At 41.1% G+C, this 24,980-nt stretch overlaps 1 protein-coding gene across 2 annotated transcripts; it reads left to right on the top strand.

Annotated features, from left to right (window-relative positions):
* Positions 1 to 875: 875 nt before the first annotated feature.
* On the top strand, positions 876 to 24,610 carry adar (adenosine deaminase RNA specific). Of its 2 annotated transcripts, none has more exons than XM_088327418.1 (16): positions 876 to 980; positions 4,975 to 6,369; positions 7,853 to 8,175; positions 8,304 to 8,499; positions 8,570 to 8,772; positions 9,998 to 10,133; positions 10,234 to 10,463; positions 10,549 to 10,705; positions 12,700 to 12,868; positions 14,705 to 14,798; positions 14,872 to 14,988; positions 17,315 to 17,442; positions 17,534 to 17,716; positions 19,221 to 19,333; positions 19,570 to 19,697; positions 21,880 to 24,610. In XM_088327418.1, exons 2-16 carry the CDS (start codon positions 5,062 to 5,064, stop codon positions 22,187 to 22,189), a joined length of 3,795 nt encoding a protein of 1,264 aa, XP_088183544.1. In that variant the 5' UTR covers positions 876 to 980; positions 4,975 to 5,061; the 3' UTR covers positions 22,190 to 24,610. The 2 variants fall into 2 exon arrangements, with proteins under 2 accessions (XP_088183544.1, XP_088183545.1); XM_088327419.1 differs by lacking the exon at positions 876 to 980 and adding an exon at positions 1,810 to 2,081.
* Positions 24,611 to 24,980: the final 370 nt, after the last annotated feature.

Genomic DNA, 24,980 nt, shown 5'->3' with positions numbered 1-24,980 from the left:
CGAGAATTTTGTATTTCTTTTACACAGTAGAATATCTGCTTAGGTATCCGCCATATTTGTTCAGTAGGATGCCGCTACACTGTGCTCTGAGGCACTGGCCCTCTCTTACACTACACAACACACTGCCATCTAGTGGTCAAACGTTACGCATGTGGGCTCTGATAAAAAACGGCATTTTGATTGGAATTGTAATATTTTAAATGGGAGCATTTGGCTGAGGTTAACAGGTATGACTACTCAAGGCGTATTTTGGGTGATAACATGGAAAAGGGGAAACAATACCCTGGGGGCTGTACCAGAGTTCATGGTGGGTTTTTTTTCTAACGTTTCCAGGATTCCTTTTTTTAGATGTATTGTATTGCTTTCGTTGCTGTTGTTCTGTGCCTTTGCTCTGAAAATGCTGGGCTACTAGTGATCCCGAGAGCCAAGAAGAAATCCGCAGGTTGAGAGCGTTCTCCATTCAGTCCCCGGTGCTGTGGAACATGCAAACTCCACACAGGAAGGCTGGTAGCTGGATTTGATCCCGTGACCCCAGAATTGTGCAACCGAAGCGCTAACCACTCAGCTGCCGCGCTGCCACTTACCAAGGAATATCATGTTAAATGTTTTTTTTCACAGCCAAATAATTGGAAAATAGTTGGAACGGAAGCCGAATTCACAAAGCGATGTCGTCACAAAATATTGAAAAGCTTCCTTTCGTTCTTTTTAAAAATTATTTATTGAATAATATCAGACATTAAACGTGGTGAAACAAAATTTTACAAGCTCATAAAAACGTATTTTGTATTTTGTCAAAGTCAAAACCCCAAATAATCAATTAAAAGCTGATGTTGATACGTGACGTCATCTTCACGCGTCACGTACACGCTCTCGTCGCAAAAGGATTCCGTCACCATTCATAGTCTAGTCCGGGAGATTGTTGTATCTCCGCAGTAGGCTTTTCCCAAGTAAGGGGACGAAACCGTTGCCCGAAACAAAGGGTGAGTTTTGTCGCCGTTTTATTGAACAGTTTGAGGAATTATGAAAGAAATTGTGTTCCAGATGTCTAAATAGTTGATTATTTCTGTACCAGGCAGCATGTTAAAAATGGTGCAGTGGCGTTGCGGTGACCACCGCCAGGATGATTAGCATCCTACTAGCAACCATTAGCATGAATACACGTTTCGCACTTTTTGTCCACAGTTAGCATGACGCTTGAGAAGTTTCAATCAAAACATTGCTTTCTGCATGTTTGATAGAATTTAAAGCAACGTTGTTATTATTAGACCATGCATGATTGTCCTGCCTTTTGTCTCACTGCGTCTAATAATCGAGATCGACTCACATGAAAAAGCTCTTTCATTAAATATTATCACATGTGATCTCCGTTACTTATGAAGACAAGTGTATGTTATTACCTAGCTCCTACAGATGCCCTAATTTTACTCGCATGTATACGAATCTACTGCTGCATTTAAATTTAAACACGTTAACAAGTTGCACATTTTACATTTGCGTGCATACAGTATTGGATTATAAAGGATATTCCAAAAATGGGCGCGTTTGTGTTTAATGTTGACTGTAAATATATTCAGTCTCAAAGTGAAGGAGGTTGTGGATTTGTGCGTTTTGATTGCTTGGGCTAAATTCGGTTGTGATCGACCTTATTTTTATTTGTGCTGTCGCGGTTTTTTTTACAATCGACTTCTAAATGAAAACTGTTGTTGTTGTCGTTGTAAACTACAACTACCACACAGCATCACTCTACTTTCCGGTCACGTGACTAGAGCAAAATTGAACTCTATGTGAAGAAAAGAAATCGAAACTGAATTGTCTACTGGTTGTTTTGTTCCTCGTCCTTTTGCAAGGTTCTTGGAGATTTTGGTGGTAAATTTAGTTGTTTGATTAGACATTTTTGTTTACCAGACCGAGATCCCCATTGATGTTGTTTTAGCTCAGTGAAAGCATCTGAAAGCTATTCTGCACTTTGAAGAAGCACAGCCGCAGGATTCGCGTTCTATTTTTTACTTGTATTTTTGCTGCCACACAGTTTTTAACTTCTCTCCTTTATGCTCGTCAATTTAGCCACTTCATAGAACAAGGTGAGAGTGAATTGATTTGCATCCATTGTATATATAATTTCTGATATTTCAGATAGTGTGTGTAGGTGAATCTTATAACGAAATTGTGAATATGCTTGATTGCTGTTAAGATTGTCGAGAAGGGTTGTTCAAACCTCACATTGTTTGTTTGCTGTTATTAGTGTCAATAAATTTGTTCAAACCGAAAATAAATAAATAAATCTTCATGTAGATTATGTTTTGGAAATGCAGGAAAAATAAAAGAACATTATAACTTCAACCTGCTGGGGTAGTTTTCTTTTCCAGGGTTTAATTCATGTGATATCGTTGTTTTTGTGTCTGAAATGCAATAATCTCAAACTTCAGCAAAACAAAAACTTACAAGTTCCCAAAACGCTCTTCGTAAATGCTCATTTCATAAGACAATGGTGTTTTGCATTGTGTATTAGCCAATTAGCTTCTGCAAGACCGCATTTAAAGTACAATTAGCGAATGCATTGTAATATTTAAAAAGATACTCAATCTTAGATGTTGTATATTTTTTGTTGGGGTGATACTTGTAAGTCCCCAAGCTTCTATCTATGTCAGTGTCATTTACCCTGAAGCATCAATTTATAGTAATATATGTTTGTTTTAGCAGCATCCAGGCCCGTTCACCTCACTGTAACAGGTCAGATCTGATGACTGAAAAATAATTGATCCTTAGTTTAGTGGTTCGTTGTTGGACATTGTATATGCTTTAAGCAGGGTAAATAGTACATCAGTCTTGTGTTTTTAAGTAATATTTTTGGTAAATTTGTTGTTCAGTACAGTTTTGTGGGGTTTTGCAGGTATAAATGTGTGAGTACTGCTGTTTCTGAGAAGTGTCAATAAAATATGTGATTCTCAGCCATCAAATTGATAGCCCAGAATATAGAGGAATAAACTGAAGAAGATATAAATTATTCATCACTGTCCTTTTACGCAGGGATTAAGTTTCCGTGTGCAGGCGACCCAAATGCTAAGTCAAGTCACCTTGCCTTACACTGTGTTTCTTGGGTGACAAGGTTAGAATTGTCTAGTTGTGTAAAAAGTCAATGGTTTTGAAATGGTACACAGACAGAAATTTTAAATAAATTTTGCTTTTTTATAGTCATATATGGTAAGTCAAAATGCTTGAATGAAGTTTGTGTTGCAAAATCTAACATTGTAGAGGTTGCACAATGGACATTCCAAAGAATAGGGATGAGAACAAGTGGTGCCACTCAGTGTTTTTCCATAAAATAGGTTTGTGTTGGGTTATACATTGTGCTCAGAGGTAAAATCAGGCCTAAAAAATCCAACCTAACCAGGCCAGCGGGTATATAAGCCCGAACCCAAGCGATTAACTTGATTTGAGTTAATGAGCCTGAATTAAATCCAGAGCTTTATTTCGTTTTGGGGGGAGAGATTTTTTTAATGCTTTATTGAACAAGTACATGTACATTACCATACAAAACTCTTACAATGTTGCGCAAACAATACTGTACAGTCAAACTGTACAACAAACCAAAATAACCCGAAGCTTTATTTTGGTGCCGAGTTCTTCAAATCAAGTGTGCGCATCTGAAGCGCAGTGCCAAAATGAACACTTTGCGCCAAAGTGCCCATTTCGGCAAAGTACAGCTAAAGGAAACTCAAAGAAATGGCACCGAAAAGAAAATCATATTCTGCAGATTACAGGCTGCTAATGGTGAAACGTTCATTTTAAAAGCAGAAAGTAAGTTTGTAAAGACAGTTAGTTCTTTGTTCCTCTTTCTCTTTGTTTCCTTATCCTCACTGTAAATGTGGAACTGGAGTCGTCCAAGTTTGTTGTCACAGCACATCCCATGTTGTAACAATGACAATAAAGGCATATTATATTCTTCTAAAGCTTGCACGCTTTTGCGAGAAGCAGAAATGACGTTTGACTTGAGGGACACAGACGTGGAAAAAGCAGGCGGTCCTTTTTTTTTTTAACACCGAGGATGAAAATATCTTTGGATTTAGTGATTTGGAGTTAAACTGATAGTTTGGTAAGCATGTTCCTCATCCATCCATTATCTGCACCGCTTATCCTCAGTAGGGTCGCGGAATTGCTGGAGCCCATCCCAGCTGTCCTAGGGCAGTGGGCATGGGACACCCTGAACTGGTTGCCAGCCAGTTGCAGGGCACACGGAGATAGACAACTCATTCGCTCATTCACACTTAGGGACAATTTGGACTAGTCAATTAACCTGACACGCATGTTTATGGAATGTGGGAGGGAACTGGAGTGCCCGGAGGAAACCCACGCAAGCACGGGGAGAACTTAGCACAGGAAGGTTCATCTTATGACCTCAGAACTGTGACGCACACGCACTAACCACTGTGCTGCCGTGCTGCCCAGCATGTTTTTATGATAAATGTAATCTTAATAATATAACTTTGGTGCCAGACTGCAGCGCCAAAGTGTGTTACACAAGTAAAAGTATTGAGTTGCTTCAGAAAAACATTACTCTGAAGTATAAAGCAATCATCTAAATAATTACATAAGTAAAAGTAAGCAGATCCTCCACAATGAAAACAATTTTTTTTTAAAACGCAAAAAAGAAGCCCGGCCTGGCTTAATCATTAACATTTTAAGCCTGAACCCTGCCTAAAATTTCGGGCCCGGGTTCTATTAAACAACAGCAAGGGATGGGCGCTTTCCATCCTCTTAAATATATTAATGTCCTCTGTTGAGATATTGATATCATATATCCTATGTGCTGCACAGTGCAGCACTTTACTCCGAGACACTTGATAATGTCAGGTTGAAGGGTCATTAGAAGGGTTTCAACAGGAAATGGCATATTCTTCAGTATTATTCTGTTCCCCTAATAGTCATGTTACCTTCAATCTAATTCTTGTTTTGTTTGTATGTTTTGTCTTCTAGGTGGACTTTACTTTGCAATAGGTGTGCACAATTTGAAATATTTTGCATCTAGCTGCTTTAGCCCCTTTCTTTCTAGACCCCTGCGCTATGAGCAGAGGTAGAGGAGGGCCTTACAACGACCAATTCTACAGGCATCCTCCGCCTTATTTACATGCAAGGTCAAGTTACGAAAGATCGGAACCATTCACTTCCTTCCCGAGGGGCGGCTCGCAGCTTCATCAACCGTTTCTTAATTGCTCCAATAGACATGTTAGTCCTGTAGAACCCCTGCAGGATCCTCCCACCCTTAGATCCTCTGCCCAAGATAACCCAAGCCCTATCCAGAAACATCCCTTCCCCAGTATACACTCACATAGTGAGAGCAATGTTCCCCACTCCGTGTCCAATTCCTTTCAACATCTACAGGTCCAGTTTCTGAGAGGCCAGCGCTCCGAAGCACCACAGTTTAAAGTCCTTCCTCACAAACCTGGCGGGGTGATAAATCCCTCTAACCAATATCAGTCGAATTACAATAGATTTCCAAAGCATCATTGGGATACAGGTTATCATAGCCAGTCCCAAAACATTGCCGGACACCTTAATCAGGCAAAAAATAGATACTGTGTCCCTAGTAGTGAATGTAACGTGCATGCTAATGATCTGTGCGACATTTTTCACAACTTGTCCTTCTCAGGCGTTATCACTCTAACTCCAGAAATCCAGAACCAGGTTCTCAGGGCCTTAAACACCAGCAAAGGTGTCTCTGCAAAATTCTTGTGCAAGAAACTTCATCTTCCCAAAAAGATAGTCAACCAAGCTCTCTACTCTTTGGAGTATTCGCAAAAAGTTTCCAAGCATGGACAATCTCCTCCCAAGTGGACTTTATACATAAAGCCTATAAGGGGTAAGGAACCTCCACTGTCTTTTTCAGTGAACACGCTACCCACTGTAGTTAAGCTAGAGCAAGAATTAGAGCTAGGGGAAGACGACTCTAATTGCTCTTCCTCTGAGTCGTCTGTTTCTGCAATATTAACCACACCTGGACCAAGTCCACAAAATCAAGATTTCACAATGACAGAACTCAAAGAGATGATCTTGCAGTGCCTTCTCAATATGGCGCCGATAACATCCCTCGTGCTGGCCAAAAACATGGGTTTGAAGAGTTCCAATCAAGTCGGTCCCACCCTGTATGCCCTGGAGAAGCTCGGGGATGTGGTAAAGAACCAGGATGTCAATCCTCCCACCTGGGAGCTGTCGGCCCACCGCAAAGAGAGGATGATGAGGACCCGCAAAGCCGCGGCGAGCCATCCAATGGTGAAAGTCGAAAACCAGGGGAAACCTCCCTTCCTATCCGAACCATTGTCAGAACTTGAGCCGCTGCCGTTTGACGAATGCTGGATTCCAAAGACTGAAGTGGTAAGTCCTTTTTCGTGTTTTTTTTTTATTTTTGTTTTTATAGTTGTTTTGCATAGAAATGAAATGATCTGCATTTATATTGCGCTTTTCAAGTCAAGACTTCCCAAAGCGCTTTACAGTGTGCTTCACATTTCCCAATAGCAGCCGTGCAGCCATGTAAGGCGCTAACCTGCTTATTAGGGGCATTAGGGGTTCAGTGTCTTACCCAAGGACACTTCGACATGTAACACGGAGGAGCCGGGATTCGAACTGCGATCTCTTGATCCTAAGACGAGCGCTCTACCTCCTGAGCTAATGCTAATGGCTCAAATTGGATAATTTCAAATCAGATATGACCATGAGTAAAAATCTTGATTTTTTTTTTTTTTTTTTTTTATGTATCACTCAATCCGAGCAAAAATGTCTCGATTGATTTTGAATCAAACACTGATCTTAACCTAACAACCGTCTAATGAAATTTGAATTTCCAAACCGGAACACTTGAGTCGCACCCTTGATTTTATGATTCAAAAATTGTATTGATTCTTAAATTGCGGAATTAATCAAATTAAGTTTATTGCCCAACCTTATTAGACTCCTTGAAGTTTGTATTTTGTTTTTTCACTTAATGTATCATACCTGTCAACTTGAACGTTTTTGCCGTACAAAGTATGTTTATTATGCATTTTAAGACGTGTACAACGTACAAGAAAATCTGTATGGAAAAACGCAAATCTGTCAATTATGGGTAGCATCCGTTATACACCGACTATCGCGAAACTGCAAATCAATCAAGTCCAAGGAGTTCGCCGCGGTAGCCTCTATCTCGGTATAGTTTTTTTCCGTTGCAAACGAAGCGAGCGGTTTGATGGTACTATGCGCACCCATCTGCTGCCTCGGATTTCACATGATAGGTATGTAGTGAAAGGAAGTCCGTCTCTTTTTAGAGAGACGGCTTTTTCGGCTCAACTCATTAAAGAGAGCCGGTTCTCAAACGGCTCACTTGCTTTGATGCATTATATTACGAATTATTATGTTGTATAAAGAAGTTAAGAAAAAAGGGAAGTATAAAAGGAGAAAATGAAAAAAGACAGGTTTGTGGGTATCCCTTTGATCAGTAAATTACCAACAATAATTGAATGCAGAAAATGAATTGATAATTTGAATAAGAAAATGTATTATTCTATTTAATTATATTTGCATGTATTTTTTTTTCTTCTGCAGTGAACGTCCAAGCTACTTAATTTTTGAACTTTTTTTACAATAAACCTCATTCATGTCGAGCAACTATATGATATAACGAAATACATCTACAATATTACATGTTAAACTACATAAATAAACACGTTTGGAAAAAAAATATATGGTGTAAGATTATTTTGTAAGGGAAAATACGACACTTTGTAAGAGCATGGAGCCATGGAGGTTGACAGGTTTGATGTATGCAAATTACTTTTTAAATTTGTTACACCAAAGTCTTGTTTTTATTTTGTTTTACTTGCAGCTGTCTCCTACAACAGTTCAACCTGTACAGTCCAATCGAGAACAATTGGCTGTCGAAGGTCAGTGGGCTTGCGATGAGATCCCAGAATTTCTGAACACCATTCGCAAACAGACGGACATGGAGAAGTTGTCCGCCGACAGCGCAAACCCGGTTGGAACTGTGGCCGTGTCACTAGCGGCGCCGCCACCGCAGAACCTTTGGGCAAAGCTGCAGGAGGTTCGTCTGAAGAACCCTGTAAGCGGATTGTTGGAGTACGCACAATTTCTGGGCCAGAGTTGTGAGTTTATACTTTTGGACCATTCGGGACCATCTCATGACCCCAGGTTGGTCCGATCATAGTGTAGGTTTAATGTATCGCCATGCTGCACTTGAATCAATAGCTTTTATTTTTATGGAGATGTACATTCCTAGTTGCCCGATACAGACTTCTAAATTTGCCCCTTTTTGTTAGATTCCGTATGCAGGTGATGCTAAACGGCAGACTGTTCCCAATAGTCGAAGCCTCGGCTAAGAAGGTTGCTAAGAAAGACGCTGCGGCCGCCACTTTGCTGGTTCTCTTTGAAGAGATGCAGGGAGGTGCGAGTAATGGGAATGAAGGGAGTACCACCGGTACAAAACAAACATTGGGCATGCACGCCAACTCTGATGTAAGTTGTAACAGGTGTCATAGGTTTGTTTTATCATCAAAAATGATGATACCCATCTGTTTATTTTTAGAGTACCAACGAGGGATCGGGGGGTGTTTTCGGAGGAGGCACCGTGGAAGTGATGGGGATGTCGGACGGCCCTCACCAGCCGCTGTCCCGCTCACTCTCCGGGGGGAAAAATCCCGTATCTGTTCTGATGGAATACAGCCAGCGCAGTGGATGCCCTATTGAATTCATCGTCACCGGACAAGTTGGCCCGCCACATGATCCAAGGTTTCTTAAAATGTTGCTATCATACAACACTGTTCTTCTATAAATTGGTTTCCTCTTGAGAGGTTAACAAAGGAAACTTTAAAAAAAAAACACTAGTTTTAAAATAAGCAGCACGGCAGCGGAGTGGTTAGCGCGTGTGCGGCACAGTTCTGAGGTCATGAGATCAAACTATCTGTGTGGAGTTTGCATGTTCTCCCCGTGCTTGCTTGGGTTTCTTCCGGGCACTCCAGTTTCTTCCCACATTCCAAAAACATGCATGTCAGGTTAATTGGCCGGTCCAAATTGTCCTTAGGTGTGAATGATCGAGTGAGTTGTCTGTCTCTGTGTGCCCCGCTACTGGCTGGTAACCAGTTCAGGGTGTCACCTGCCCACTGGCTGAAGATATCTGGGATGGGCTCCAGCACCCTACTGAGGATAAGCGGTGCAGATAATGGATGGATAGAGGTTTAAGATGAAGAAATTTTGGGGGGAATTGACTGATACTTCAAGTTGGAATAAAAAGATATATAAGACATGCTGGCTTTAGTACAAATAAAGTTGTTACAGCCAAATGATTGTTTCGTTGTGTGTGGTTGCTTTCCACTTTATTGCAACCCAATATCTTAGGTTTTATTTAACATATGGCACATTTAGGGGGGTGCTTAGAACAACACCACTCCGTTGTTGGAGCTGTTCTGAGCAAAAAAATGTGTGTATTTTGTTTTGTACAAAAATCATGTTCAAAACAGAATTAACTTATCTTTTGGGTTGTTTGAAAAACGGCCCAATATTTTGTCTTTTTGTCTGTTTGTTTGTTTCAAACACAATTTTTAGATTATTTGTATACTACAGCCCTGTTTTTTGTTCATCCTCTCCATTTTTGGGTGAGCTGGTCCCTGGTCGCACATGTTTATTCTTGGCACCATTTCTGTCACATAGTCTTGGATGGCCTCTGTAAGTTCAGAATTTTAATGGTCTTCTGCCTTGTGGCAGCCCTTCATATCAGCTGACTGGGACACACAGAAAGCTTATATTTTCTGAACATGCCACAAGACGTAGATTGTATACTTCTGCATTGACTCCACTAGCAGCTCCTCTTAATGTCCCAATGTATTCACAATGCATGAAAGCAATATTCAATGTAATGGAAGACTCAATTTTAAATACCATGAGGGGAAAGGTAGTGTGATAATCCGTCTAGAGACCAACCAATTTAGTGGATGTCAACCACTTCCCTTGTCTTCAGGTTCATGTACAGAGTGAAGGTGGGTGAAAACTTGTTTGCGGAGGCCTCAGCTGCGAGCAAAAAGGTAGCGCGCCAGATGGCAGCAGAAGAGGCAGTCAAAGAATTGTTGGCCGACGGTAGGCTGCAGTTCAACAAGGTGAGGGGCGACCTAATGAGCTGAGGGCTCAAGGTTTTCTATTCTCCCTTTCTTTGTTTGTCCTGTAAAGTTTTCTCCTGTGCTTGCCTTTTTCCCGCAGCCCCAGTTGCCCTTAGGCTCCTCCAGCGACAGCGATAATTGCGGGACCTGCCCCTCCTTGCCACCTCTGACAGCCGACGAGTTGCGGGCAGCCCACGAGGCCGGGGTCGGGGATCTCATCAACCACCTGAACAACAACGCGGTTTCCGGGCTTCTGGAGTACGCCAGGGCAAGAGGATTTGCTGCGGAGATCCGACTGGTTGGCCAGTCTGGGTCAGCACACGAGCCTAAGTATGTGCGTTTTATCACTCTCAATGGAGGAATTTTGGAGGAATAAAATAAGCATTAAGTATCACATTTCTTCTCTTGATTTCAGGTTCACCTATCAGGCTAAGTTAGGCGGACGCTGGTTTCCACCAGTTTGCGCATCAAACAAGAAGCAGGGCAAACAGGAAGCGGCCGACGCTGCTCTACGCGTTCTGATTGGAGAGGCAGAGAGGGCCGCCCGCACTGGAGAGCTGATCCCCGCTGAGGTTTTTTTTTCCCAGACTCTCAGACATATGTTGTATTGGCTTGGGTAAGATCGGGTCTTTAAAAAATCCAGACTTACATTGTTGTCCCTAATGGCTAGGGTAGAATCTGATCTAAAAAAAAAATCCAGCCATCCCCGAGGGATTAATGCCTGATCCAGCCCAAGGCTTTGATATGCAGGACCGAGCCCAAACCAAACCCAAATTTCAAATTTTGCTTGTAAGGACTCGGGAGGAGAAGTGGTGATTAATGATTAAAATTAAAGGCAGTCTTTTTGTAACAGAATTTACAAAAGTTAAACAAGAATGTATAAACATTTACATCTTTAATATATCGGTCTGCATCGGTTACAATTACAATTTTTTTCTCATCATTGACAGGAAAATTTTAAGGCAGTCTATCATTTCTGTAGTTTGAAAAATGGGCCATAAACCACAGCAGCAATACGTTCTTAAGACTCTAGCGAGAGAGAGGATGAAAGACAAAGAACAATGACTGTTGAATAATAAATAATACAAAAACAGATAGTGAGAGAACAGCCCACCTCGACCCAAACGTAATGATTGACATGATAGGCCCGACATAGACCGAAATTGGGCTCAAGAAATTTCTCCTGCTAGTAGCTAACCAGAGTGCTCATTTCATTCAATCTATAATACTGCTTGTAAGTGGTCAGCACGTTCCTGAGTATACAAAAAAAATGCTCACTGTCTGTGTCTGAATGGACCCAGCATTCACAGATCGTTATTACAAATTTCACAACAACTTTTCTACACGAATAGCTAACAAAAGCAAATTCTAAAAATCAATAAATTGCCTATATTTTGTCTTTAGACAACAGTGTTACAAAATTGGAGGGCTTCTCCTTTCAGTGCAAGTAAAGCAAATTCAAAAAGATAAAAATGTGCCAACTAATGCGAACAATATATTAATGCTGTACAGGCTTAATAAATGTGTGCATATGCACAGTCACTCTTGTACAGTATATTGTGCTTATGGATTTTCGGGGTTCAGGGTGGTATTGGCTATTGCAAAGAAGCTATTCCACATTTTATTGGTTCTTGTCCTGAGAAGCACCTGTTGCACTTTCCAGGTGAAGGACCAATATTAAATTTAAGAGAATAGAATATACCTTTATTGTCATTGTTACAAGATGGGTTAACATATTGTGAAAACGAAATTGGGCATGACACTCCAGTTTCACACATTCACAGTGAGGTAAAAAATCCAAAAAGATAAAGGAACAGAGAAGATAAGGTTATAAAATACGGAGGATAAGGTTTTAGTTATAATTTACACAAAATTTACCCAAGAAATGTCGGCATATAGGATAGCACAGAAACAACCTGGAGAAGAAAAAATACAAATTGTGTGGTGTTGCACAGTGAAACCCTGTTAGGAAAAACATTAAATCTGTCATGATGGCATTACATTGCGTATCAAACTCACTATTGCTTAGCATATTCCCTTCATATTCAAGTTTTATAATGTTGCTTTTCTGATGTTATCCAAATCACTCCCTCTTTCCAAATAGGCGTGTTAGGTTCATTGAAGACAAGCCATTCAATAAATGAGTTAAAATTATTTTTCATATTAAAAAAATTGTTATGCAAATGTGTTTGCGCAGACCACCTCTCCAGCAAACATCGGTTTGTGTAGTTAATTGAATTGTTGCCCAGGGCCATTATTTAAGAAGAGTCGTGAGGGCTAGTGGCGTTTTTATATTTACTTACTTTGGCACCAGCCAATTAATTTTCTGTCGAGTATGGTAAACATCACAGTCCTGTGTAGTTCATACTAATCATCGCAGTGGATTTACATTTTCGACCAGGGAGCAGGCGCATCAATAAATCAACAGAATTGCTCATCTGGCCCAACAGTACAACCGTCGTAAACAGCTTTTATGTGTCCTTACAGTACACTTACCAGCACAACTCAGTAACAGGCTGCAGGATATTGCTTTTGTGTAAAACCAGCCATATTCAAATCTGTCTAGCTTCCTGTGAGTGGCAGCACATTGCACGACCAGATTGCCATGCTCAGCCACCAGCGCTTCAACGCTCTAACCACACGCATCCAGCACAGTCTTCTGGGACGCAAGATCCTGGCCACGATCGTTATGAGGAGAGGGGAAGGCCTGGGGACCGTCGTCAGCCTGGGGACAGGTGCGTGCAGCTCAGGTTTTCCAGAAACTCCATCTTGATTCGTTGCATATTTCGAGGATCTGCAAACAATAATTATTTACAGTTACTCGTTATAGATAGATAGATAGATACTTTATTCATCCCCGTAGGGAAATTCACACTTCCAGCAGTCCACCCCGTTGTTTATTAACAGATGAACATGATGCCCTAGGGGTGTTTGTAGCGAAGTGGATGACGTCAAGCCAGTCCAAAAGTTCGACATCCCTGCGGCAGATGGAAATCTTTTCTTTGTGAAAAATCCAGGGATACACCACCTCGTGTTAGCAAGTCCGCCTCCTCTCCGATTCCCCCCGGCTTTCGTGTCTCTGTTTAGCGGCGTTGAAGCCGGATTGCTCCGGGTGGCTACACGTTAGCGTCCGGAATGCTAAACGTGAGCCACGTTTCCGCAAAACACAGCAACTGCGCTCCCTGTGCGCTTCGATGTTTTCCACCAGCACTCGATGATCTTATTTGGTCGTGAGTTCGCATTTACCATGCTTACGGATGGTACCGAAGACTTATAACGCCGCTAGCCGCTTCGCTAGCTCCGGCTCCTCTTCCACGATAGGCCCCTTCATCACGCCGGCACGAGAATTCTTCAGGGCAAGGAGTTGAAATTCCTTGAATACACGCATTTTTTGTGCGCTAAAACCCATGTCCATAGGATAGAAGTAATCCATAGTGTAGTTGTCAAAACGGGAAGAAAAAACACCGAAGATAGGAGCAGACAATAAAACAATAGGGCAGCTGCTGGAAAAGGCAGCCGCTCGTGGCAGCACCGCTTATTTCATTTATGAAGTAACTCGGTTACCTCCCTACTTTACTGACACAAAAAAGCAGCGCGATACTCTGAAAATAACAATCTAGTTGACCATATATACTCGCATGGAGGCTGGCCCCCTAAAACCGATTTAAAATGGCCACATAAAGAAGAAATATAATAGAATCTGTACACCACCCTGTGGAAGCAGTGAAGCCGGCATATTGTAATGCTTGTGCAATCCTGAGAGCTTGCAAACGAACACTTAGCTGAGACACTCATTATCCATTTTGTCTATGGGCTTCAAACCACTCGAGGATGTCCTTCTGGGTAATGTCCAAGACGTTGTGGTTTTTTCTCCAGGCATAGTGTATTGCAAAAAAAAAATTTCTAATAAGACCAAATTCAACATACTTTTACAGTAATTTGTGTGCTTATGATCGCCCCGTTTATTTTCGCTTGGTCTGTTATTCTTGTAGAAGCCATGTCCCCCTTCCCCACGCGCTGCCTACCATTTGCTACACACAGCCAAATATGCGCATATAAGCTGACCCCATGATTTGAGTATTTTATTTTGCATCCCTTTGAGACTCTTTGTGATTAAGGGCTATACAAATAAAAATGACTTGACTTACAGTTGTAAATGTGGCTTGGATGAGAGTCTATACCGTAGGGTGAATATCTCAATGGTGTAAAATTCACAGTCCTCTGTGCTAAAGATGCCACCGTAACTGTGTTCAGTTTAACTAAGTGTGGAAATATAATCATGTCCGCCTTTCAGAAAATGTTGCCAGGCGGATGAAGTGTTTTATGTGACAAAGTGAAAAATGTAGTAGTGTTTAACACTTAGGGGACATTGTAATACATGATCTTAATTTAATGAGTAGCAGAATTATGCAGTAATGCACCATGTAGTAATGATAGTGAAGTTAGAAAGTTTATTAATAACGCATTAAAATACTTGTTACTGAGAAAAGTAATTGCGTTCCACCTAACACGTTACAGAGGAACACTGTCAGCAGTATTGACTGCGTTACCTTTTTATTTGTCAATTGCAGGCAATCGTTGCGTTAAAGGGGAAGAGCTAAGCCTCAGAGGGGACACTGTGAATGACGGACATGCTGAAATCATCTCCAGGAGAGGGTTTGTCAGGTACAAATGGATTATTTTTTTTCACGTTGTGTAACGTAACTGTGCAGTACTTATAAATCAATCTTCCTCTTAGATTTCTCTATAGTGAATTGCTGAAGCACTTTGAAGGTACAGACAACAGTATATTTGAGGTGATGGAGGACAAAAAATTGCAGGTCAAATCTGACATCACCTTTCATCTCTACATTAGGTGAGCATATGTTTCTCAGGCTTCATATATCCCTAGCACCTAGAAATCATGTCACATCTCACTGCTAGAGCTGCAACTAACAAGTAGAATAGAATAGAATATACCTTATTATCATTGTTACAAAATGGGTTGTGACAACGAAATTGGACGTGGCACTCCAGTGTCACATTTAACTGAAAGGATAAAAAACAATTAAAAAAGATGAAAAGCTAAATTACACAAGAAAGTTTGGGCATGTAGAGGCAGAAGATATTTACATTGGGTGTTTACTTACAGTTTTAGGATCGTATTAGTGCAATATGAGGTAGTGCAAAATAGGCAACATTGTGCAAAGTAAGCATAGGCATGAAAAAGCACTTTAATAGTCACCGACTTTTAAAGGATTAGTCGAATAATCCGATAGTTTTTTATTCTGAAATATAGCATTAATTAAGGGTAAATGATAATAAAAACAAGAGCAATTGGTACGATGAAAAATAGATATTTTATTTTATCACTCTGTGAACTCATGCAAAGATTAAAAAACGCAAAAACCAATAAGACACAATGGTCAGTCAGTAGAGCCATAAATCCATAAATAAACATCTGTCAATTTTTAGGTAAAGGCAAATGAATACTAAATTACAATCAAGCTAAGAACAGGCTCATTCGTAGCTGTGGAACAGTAAATAAAAAATATTATTTGTATTTTGTGAAATACATCCAGTAGCCAACTTCAAAGTCTGTAACATTAGTACCTAACGATTTTTAACAATTTGATATCAAACGGTTTTAACAACGGATGTTTGTCATTCCTAACATTTTATCAACAGAGCGCAGGGTTTTGGACTTTTTTTCAATACAGTCTGGCGTAAAACTCAAGCTTTGGTTTATGTGTGTATATAATCTACAATGGATTTCGTCAAAACTGCATTGGCTTGAATCTTACCGGGGCGAGTCAGACTTTGTTTCGTTCAACTGTCTGGCTGATATCTTTAAATGTTCGTGCATCACCGAGGTACTGCCATAATTCGCAAGGTCTGCTTTGCAAACTTAGCAAGTAATCTTTTTGTATCTATGCTAAAATTCTCTTAAACTTTATGAATATTTGGTACGCGTTTTTTATTTTGACGCCATCGTTTACTGCAGGGGTCTGCAACCTATGACACTTGTGCCAGCAGTGGCACGCGAGGGGTTAATCAGTGGCACGCGAGGTTATGGCAAAATTATAATGATTATATTTTAAAAATGCGCATTTCTACCTGAAATTTAGACATTTTCAGTTGCACGCAGTGTTATTTAGAGGCTTTACGTTCGCGCCCCTCCTCCTCTGCTTTGTGTCAGTGTGTGTTTTTGCGGCGCATAGCAGAGGAGAGATCCGTGTTTTAACCCAGCCAACGAAACACGCGCGCGATAAATGAACGAATCATGACGGCTCCTCAAGCGAAAACATCTCGTTCTTTTCAGCCAGCCTGGACAGATGAATGGGGCTTTGTTAAAAAAATAACGGTGCTGTTCTGTGCATTATGCCTCGAGAGCGTTGTACCTCGCGCAGCAAGTGTTAGACGTCATTACGAGACGAAACATGAACATTAATTCAAGTTTGACATGGCGGAGACATTAAAATGCGCTGTGTCCAGGTACGGCAAACAAACACAGACCTTGAAGACCTTTGTCACTGCTAAATACGCCACCACTGAAGCAAGCTATCACATTGCTCACTGCATAGCAAAACACAGAAAACCATTTACTAATGGAGAAAATTTTAAAGAAGTGTGTGTATGCGTGTGTGCGCGCATGTGCCTTCTGCTTTGCTGCTGTTATTTCAAGTTTTTATATTTTCTGCAACAAGATATCATTGATGAATGGTATGGTAGCTGTCCATAGCACTTGTTTTTGATTGTGATTCATTGTTAATGAAGAATGGTTGATTCTGGTTAATTCTTGTGGCAAAAAGTTGAAGTCATGGATGGCTACAGGCCTTTCCACTTGTTATTCACATTCATTTTTTAGTTGATTGATGAAATCGATCAGTTATACGATTAAAATGTATATCCATGTTGTATATTTGGACTGGTGTAAAATGACAGCTCTGTTGGATATTAAAAAACTGTTGTGCGAGTCATTAATCTTGGTGTGGCACACTGATTTACAGGGAAATTTGAAAGTGGCACTCCACACCAAAAAGGTTGACCCCTGCTTTACTGTATGTTACTGCTCGTGACAGAGAGGCAATTGCGCTTAAAGACTCATCAGAGATGATAATCATGTACGATCTCTCACTCTGTTGAAAAAAAAAACGTGTCAAAAGTCACTCACCGGTCTTCTCTTTTTATCGCAATTGAAGCACGGCGCCATGCGGCGATGGCGCTCTTTTCGACAAGTCGTGCAGCGAAAGGGGAGAGGAGGTAGGATGTCACCAACCTCTGTTTGAAAACGCCAAGCAGGGCAAGCTGCGCACCAAAGTGGAAAACGGTGAGACCTTTGAAACAGGCCAAAATGCTTGTAGTCATCTTCAGAAGCGTGAGACCTCTTTCTTATTTTTTTGCTTTGCTGGGGTTATAAGGTGAAGGAACGATCCCGGTCGAGTCCAGCGCCATTGTGCCCACCTGGGACGGCATCCAGCACGGAGAGAGGCTGCGCACCATGAGCTGCAGTGACAAGATCCTGCGCTGGAACGTGCTTGGCCTACAGGGGGCGCTGCTGACTCACTTTTTACATCCCATCTACCTGAAGTCGATTACACTTGGTAAACCATTTTGAGACACGTTTTTTTAAGAAACAATCAGGGTTGGGAGATATAACTGAAAAATGTAATCCGATACCAAACCACAATATTCAGATTTACTAAGATGTCTATTGATCTCAGATTGACTGGTGTCCTTATTAGTCAGATGCAAGTGTCTTAGATGCCTCCTCTAAAACACACAAAGTCACACACAAAAACTCCCTACACCAATCTATGTGTAACGCCAAAATAAGTTATTTTTGTTGACTTTGATCACTGAAATAGAATTGCTATCTTGCTGCTTGCACATACTTTGCGCTTATTTGAGATGAGGCTATTTACAATCTAATGTTTTTCTATTAATCTGCTGGTATTAACTGAACATGTATTCAGCTGTTCTGTCCCAAACAATGCAAGCACAGCTTGGCTACATCACAACGATGCAAAGCAGTCCATATGTTAATATAATATCAAATAATTGAATCCTGTTTTTTAAACCTGTAATTTAATTACATCTTTTTTTTTCTGTAACTGCGACAATACGATTACACGTTTTTGCATCCTAATTACTTTGTACGTTTTGTACCCCAGATGCTAAATATACTATGTTACTTAGCTCACGAGGTAGAGCCCTCGTCTTGGGATCAAGAGATCGCAGGTTCGATTCCCGGCTCCTCCGTGTTATATGTCAAAGTGTCCTTGGGCAAGACACTGAATCCCTAATGCCCCCAATAAGCAGGTCGGCGCCTTGCATGGCTGCTATTGGTGTGTGTGTGAATGGGTAAGTGTGAAGCACATTGTAAAACGCTTTGGGAGGTCTTCATTGACTTGAAAAGCGCTATATAAATGCAGACCATTTACCATTTATTTTAACTTACAGTAGGTTTTGAATAATATAATTAGTTGTGAATTCTTTCACATATAAGCTAGGTCCACCTTGCCTTCTTGAAATACAAAACTTGTCTCCACAATGTTTGACACACACCATCAAACTGCAAATATTACAGCCGTTACTAATATTTTGTTGAATAATTATGCTTTCGAAGTTGTTTTGTTTGGTGTTCCGGTCCGGAGCCTTCGCTCTGGAAATACTGGTCTGCTAGTGATCCCAAGAGCCAAGAAGAGATCCGCAGGTTCGAGAGCGTTTTCCATTTGGGCCCCAATCCTGTCAGTGGAACTATTTTAAATCTAGGCTTAAAACACACTTCTATTCTATAGCATCTGAATAACCTATATTCCATGTTGACAATATCTGTGTATTATTTGTTCTTGCAACATCCATTGCAGCCTGGTAATCCTGGAAGGGGGATTACCTCATGTGCGCTCCCTTCTCAAGGTTTCTTCATTTTCCTCATGTTGAGGTTTTTTAGTTTTTCCTTGCCCTCATGTAGGTTTTAGATCAGGGGATGATGTCATAATAGTCTGTGGTTTGCAATAATCTGTGGTCTGTGCAGCCCTTTGAGACTCTTTGTGATTAAGGGCGTCATAAATAAACATGACTTGACTTGACCTCGCCTTTGTTCAGGTTATTTGTACAGCCACGGTCACTTGACCCGGGCTGTGTGCTGCCGACTGGCCAGAGACGGTGACGCATTCAACCAGAGTCTCCCTCCTCCTTTCCAGCTGAACCACCCTGAGGTAAGAGCTCCATCATAAATCACTTTGTGTGCTTGTCGCTAATTGAAGCCCTCCAGTTGTGTTCTCTATGAACGTATTGATCCGCTGGCCCCAAAGAAGCCTTTTTTTGTTTTATTTATTTTAACTTTTATGAGGTGAAATCTGAGTAGTGTTTGTTGTTGAAGTGTTTATTTATCCAGCTAGTTAATTATTGTGGAAACAACAAGCTGTTGCATGAATTATTTGCTTCTTCACAGGTGGGCCGGGTCAGCGTGTATGACTCCACACGTCACACAGGCAAAACTAAGGAGTCCAGCGTCAACTGGAGTCTTCCAGATCATACCAGTGTAGAGGTTCTGGATGGGACCATAGGCAAACTAGACGGGTAAGTCACTAAACTAGTAATGCAAGAATCTAATCAGTGCTTTTAGTTTTGAGCACAAATTAGTGATTCCCAAAAAAATTTAAAAAACGAATTTCGGGTTCCCCAAAAACTTAATGTAATGGTGATCAAATAAATGAGAAAAACTTTGAGTCTCAGTAGTCTTCTGTATACTTTTTAGCCCTCGTTTTTAGTTGCATAAAACATTGGTCACCATCCTTTTTGAAGCTGAGGCCTACTTTTTGTTACTGGTTAGGTTAAAGGGCTACCAGTTTTATGCTCATCTCTTAAGTACCAACTTGTCTTAATACTAGGTTTCAGGCTATACTAGGCCCAGTTAATAAAAACATGACAGTTAAAAATCTACCTTCTTGGAAAATTCCAATGACCCATCACTGGTGAGCTACTTTCAGAACCTGTCTGTGTCATGATTACTGATGCGGGGCACCTGAGTCTGCTCCTTTGGCGCCAACAGCCCCGGACGCTGATTGGCTGCCTGTCACGTTTTAAACCCCCGTCTTCCTGTCACCTGTTGTTATTCCGTCCACGAACCTCAGCTCACGCTAAGCAAGCCTTTTCGACCCTGACACTCTCCTGTCCTGATTTCTGTTTGATTCCCGGCTCCGACCCCATTTCTGAACTCGATTACGTTTTTGCACCCCCGTCCCGGCCATCGATCTGTTTTTCCCCGCATTCGACACTGCCTTTGCTCGCCACGGAAATACCACTTCCGCGTTCCGAGCTTTCTGCTACCCGTGACCGACGATCACCAGGTCAAGGGTGCAAGCCTTTTCCTCCTTCTCAATAAAACTGAGAGAAACAAATACGTTTGAGACCCCTTGCACTTCTGAGTACAGCAACAGCTAGTGGTTAACTATTACACAGTGTTCCTTTTCAAGCGTTTCTAATCCACTTTCATTGTTGACATGAATAATGCTAAGGGCCAAATCAATATTACTATCTGCATTAGCATCTTTGGCGCTTGTTTCCTAGCATTCGTGTCAGCTTCCGATTTCGTTAAAGGTGTTTGACGAGAACCTGCAAATACAAAAATTTCCGTACAAGAGTTTCTTTTTTAACTAAACTATACTCGCTCTACGAGGGAAAATCTAAGCAGTGCCAGAGGCTACCATTATAGACCACTCGTGACTGCTTATGGCTAGCATCAGCTTGTCTAGTTTGCACACGCAAACTACTACAGGCAAAAAAATAAAAACCCGTGCTGTAAGAATGCTTTGTGTGTGTATTTCTTTTTAAAGTTACACTTTGACTTTAAGTGTACAGTAAGTGCCTATGTATCATCAACTGTCTCTCAATCTCATACCAATCAACCTACGCCATTTGCACTCCTTAGTACTGATTGCAATTCCTCTTTATTTAATAATAAATAAACCTTACAAACACAATGTGGCACCTACTTACAGCATAACAGAGTATGTAGAATATCGCAGCAATATCAAGAATGTACGATGACGATCTGCTACCCCTGTATAAAAACTGTTATAAAGCATACACAATGTGAATGGATCCATCAATAAACAAGTAAAATACAGGGAAACCTGTATAATTTGACAGATATGCAAACTCTTTGACTTTCGCACCCAACCCTACTTCATCTGCACCCTGTGCACTAATTTGTTAAGATGCTCATAATTAATTTGCATTTTATTAAGTTAATATCATCCCATTAATCTTACCACTGTATTTTTTTTTGTGTTTAATTACTTTTTGAATGTTTTTTTAGTCATCAGGAAGATTTGTTATGTAAATATTTAGGGTTCAGGAGTAGATCAATTACCGTATTTTCTAGACTTTAAGTCGCTCTGGTGTATAAGTCGTACCAGGCAAAAATGCACAATTAAGAAGGAAAAACCATACATAAGTTGGAGCATTTTTTGGCATAACAAAACATGGTTGATATTATCAACACCATTCTAGAGTGCCCTCTTGGGGTTAAGTGGGTAAAAACATACAGTACATAATTTCACAAATAAGTTTCACCAGAGTATAAGTCCCCTATGATAAAAACTGCAACTTGTAGTCCTGAAATTATGGTAGTTAATTTCAGGAAAATTCGAGTAACAAGAACGCATTAAGCTCATAAGAAGACGTACCACTGTACTTCAAAGTTAGGGTCGTAAAATATGTTTTCTTAATCAGCTTCTTCTAAATGTGACACCTACAGGAACAAACTGGCGGTGTCCCGCGTGTCCAAGTCCAACCTGTTCTGTCTGTTCCGCGTGCTGTGCCAGCGCTGCGACCGCACCGATCTTCTGGCCATGAACTCGTACTCTCAGGCCAAGATGGCGGCCAGCTCCTTCCAGCTGGCTAAGCACCGCTTCTTCCAAGCCCTCGGCGACCACGGCTACGGCGCCTGGATCGGCAAACCGCAGGAGGAGAAGAGTTTCGAGGCCAGGGAAGAACCGGCCGGCGCGTCGGCCGTATTCGGCACCCGCAACGGCGGAGCGACGGAGTACAACCAAGCCGAGGTTTAGCGCGGGGGGTTCGTGACGCTCGAAGAAGGAGAAGCAAATTGACAATCAAACCCCGCTTAGCCACTGGCCGCGCATGTGTCGGATGATGGAAACGTGGCTAAGGGCTATCAACGGACGGGTGAGTAAAGGACGACTGGATGATGAGATTAGAAGCCTGAAGGTGGAAGCGATTTGAAAACGGCAGTGGAAAGGGAAGGAGAGGGCCAAACAAAGTTGGGAGCTACGTTAGCTTAGATGCGCCTCATTTTTTGTATGGCCACAACGGTCTCAAAATCATCACCGTCCTCTCTTGTCGACCATCAGTGAGGTTCCCTTTCCATTATTTTCAATAAACAAACGACATTTTGTGATTTAAACCAGCTTTACAAAAAAACGACGTCAAACCGTGTGTAGTGGGCGTGGTTATTGTTAGCACACCACAGTTCTATGCGCGTCTGTTCAGTCCAATGCTCTTTTATATTTACACAAGATGTCATGGCTGTGCATGAAGTGTTTTGGCCAGCATGTATTTCAGTTTCAGTAACGTATTCGTTCCTGTATAACGCGCACCCCTAATTTCTTGTATTAGAGATCGTTTTGAACTTCACTTTTTCTATGCTCCAGTTGGATGCAACAAAAAAACCCAGGTCCCGAAAAGTCCGATTTCATCTCCATCACACTATTATTAGTTATGGTACCAGAGACAAACATTATTTTCACATGTTGTAATGACGATAAATTCCATTCTTCTTTTCTAAGCATTGTAAGTGAAATGTGCATCAGAACGTCTGTCTTTGGTACCATGACTACAGATGTGTGGTAATGAGATGAAAGCCAATGCCTTTTCGCATGTAATTCATATCACTCGCCCAGTGGTCATTAGAGTCTTACAAGCCTGGGTAATTCAATTGGTAGAGCATCAGATTTTTAATCTGAGGGTCCAGGATTCAAGTCCCTGTTCAGGTGTTCGTATTACCAAAACAACAAGTGTTCACAGCAGCTACCCGGGTTCGATTCCCTTATACCTAATGTCTTGCGATAACACCTCGTGTATGACATTTACTTAGAGTTCATTTTTAGGTTAAAAAAAAAAAGCACGTTATACATGAATAAATATGTTTTTTAAATTTTTTATACTCCTCCTGTGTTTCTATTCAGTGAGAAACATTCATACGCTACGGTCAACAAAATTATGGTCCATAGATATTTGTATCTTCGTGTCTGTGGATGTTTTATTTGTTTAAGTTCATTTAGATCAAGGGTCGGGAACCTAAGGCTCGCGAGCCATAAATGGCTCTTTCTATGAGTATCTGTGGCTCAGAGACCAATTTGATTGCATGCATAATTTCTCCATCTTGTTCAAAACCTGAAATGTCTATCCTATCCAGGTACACGCAAAGCCAGACCTAAGCTAGATATCAGGGTAATACTTCGCAGTATATATAGGGCACGTTTTTCACTACAATTTACAGTCAAGGTGTCACACAAAAAAAAGGGGGAAAAAACTCGTTTTGGCTGTACAACGCTAAAGAATCCTTTATCTAAAGGTTCTCTATATAATCTGTGTTCAGTGTTCAGATACCTTATGATGAATCCACAGAACTGTAAATACGCCAAAACACCGAAAGAGAACTTAGTCATTTGATTGGGTGAGTGGGAGGGATGGGTGGAGCTATGCAAAAAGTGCAAGCACTCCCTCCCATCTCTCGCCCTACGCCGTATGCGCCAAAAGTGAGCTCATCAGGCTCCCTATTTGCAGAATGTTGTGACGTTTTTACACAATAACTGCTTGCATCTGGTTTTGAAACCAATATGTATGAAAAAAAGGGTCAAAAGGAGTTTAACCGATCTTGAGTAATTGCAAGAAAGAGACAAGTTTAAAGTGGTATGTTTGTTGATTTTGGGACACAGGCTCTGGCATTATTTTCTTTTCATAATTTTTATCAAATCATCAAAAATAAATGTGCTGAAGACTAAGCTTTTGTCTGGGGCGCGGGTTTAGCAATTTAGTAAATTTGTCTCATAATATATGGTGTGGCTCTTTCCCAAAATAAAATTAATATTTTTTGCTTTTATGGCTCTTTGAGTCAAAAAGGTTCCCGACCCCTAATTTAGATGATGCAATATGTAATCCAAATACATGTCCAGTAAAAAGTAGCCCAACTCAGATTTTATTTTGTCTCTCGTGCGTTCAATTTACAAAATTCACTCTTTCCTTTCAGTAGATTTTTAGTGTTAACCTTTTTATGGAGTTGTTGCGCTTGCAAAATCCGTTTGAACATTGTGTTTTAATTTGCAATTTTTTCGCTTTTTTTCACTGTTCAATGGCTCTCTGGACCGTTAATAGCAATACAGTTTGTGTGTGTTCATGCGTAATCTTGTAAAATGTATTTTTTTATATACATACAAAAAAAAAAGAATAAATTGAGCCCGTTCCCTCAGTCTGTTTGGAAGTTTCTTCCCATTCATCATACAGAATTCATACAATCATCTGCTGCTTAGGCCCAAGGCTAGGAGGGGCTTTAGTTACCTCCAGGCTGAATACCAGATAGCAGAGAGATACTGTACTCTATGTAACCTTCAGGGGTTGCCCGCCTTAGTGGGAAATCTGCACGCTATCCCTTCAATGCCACAACATGACTGAAGGGTGTGATGCTTCCATACCAACGGGGGACTTGGGCTAAAAATGGCTTCACTTTATCGCTTGCTGGGATCAACAGCTGGGGCTTCGCTCAATTCAGGTCCGTAGGAGGTGTGAATGTCGGCGAGACCTTGCGGAATCGGGTCCGGGTGACCTGTTAGTGGGCCGTTA

The sequence above is a fragment of the Urocampus carinirostris genome, chromosome 2 (assembly GCF_059441175.1).
Source record: "Urocampus carinirostris isolate Australia breed hairy pipefish chromosome 2, RoL_Ucar_1.0, whole genome shotgun sequence".
Classification (NCBI taxonomy): Eukaryota; Metazoa; Chordata; class Actinopteri; order Syngnathiformes; family Syngnathidae; genus Urocampus; species Urocampus carinirostris.
Note: the sequence above shows the minus strand (reverse complement) of the source record. Positions and strands in the feature narration are given on the sequence as shown.

Coding starts and splice junctions, on each gene's coding strand:
- adar (XM_088327418.1), top strand. CDS start 5,062: ATGAGCAGAGGTAGAGGAGGGCCTTACAACGACCAATTCTACAGGCAT. Junction 14,989..17,314: donor ACCTTTCATCTCTACATTAG/GTGAGCATATGT, acceptor TCGCAATTGAAG/CACGGCGCCATGCGGCGATG. Junction 19,334..19,569: donor TCCAGCTGAACCACCCTGAG/GTAAGAGCTCCA, acceptor GCTTCTTCACAG/GTGGGCCGGGTCAGCGTGTA.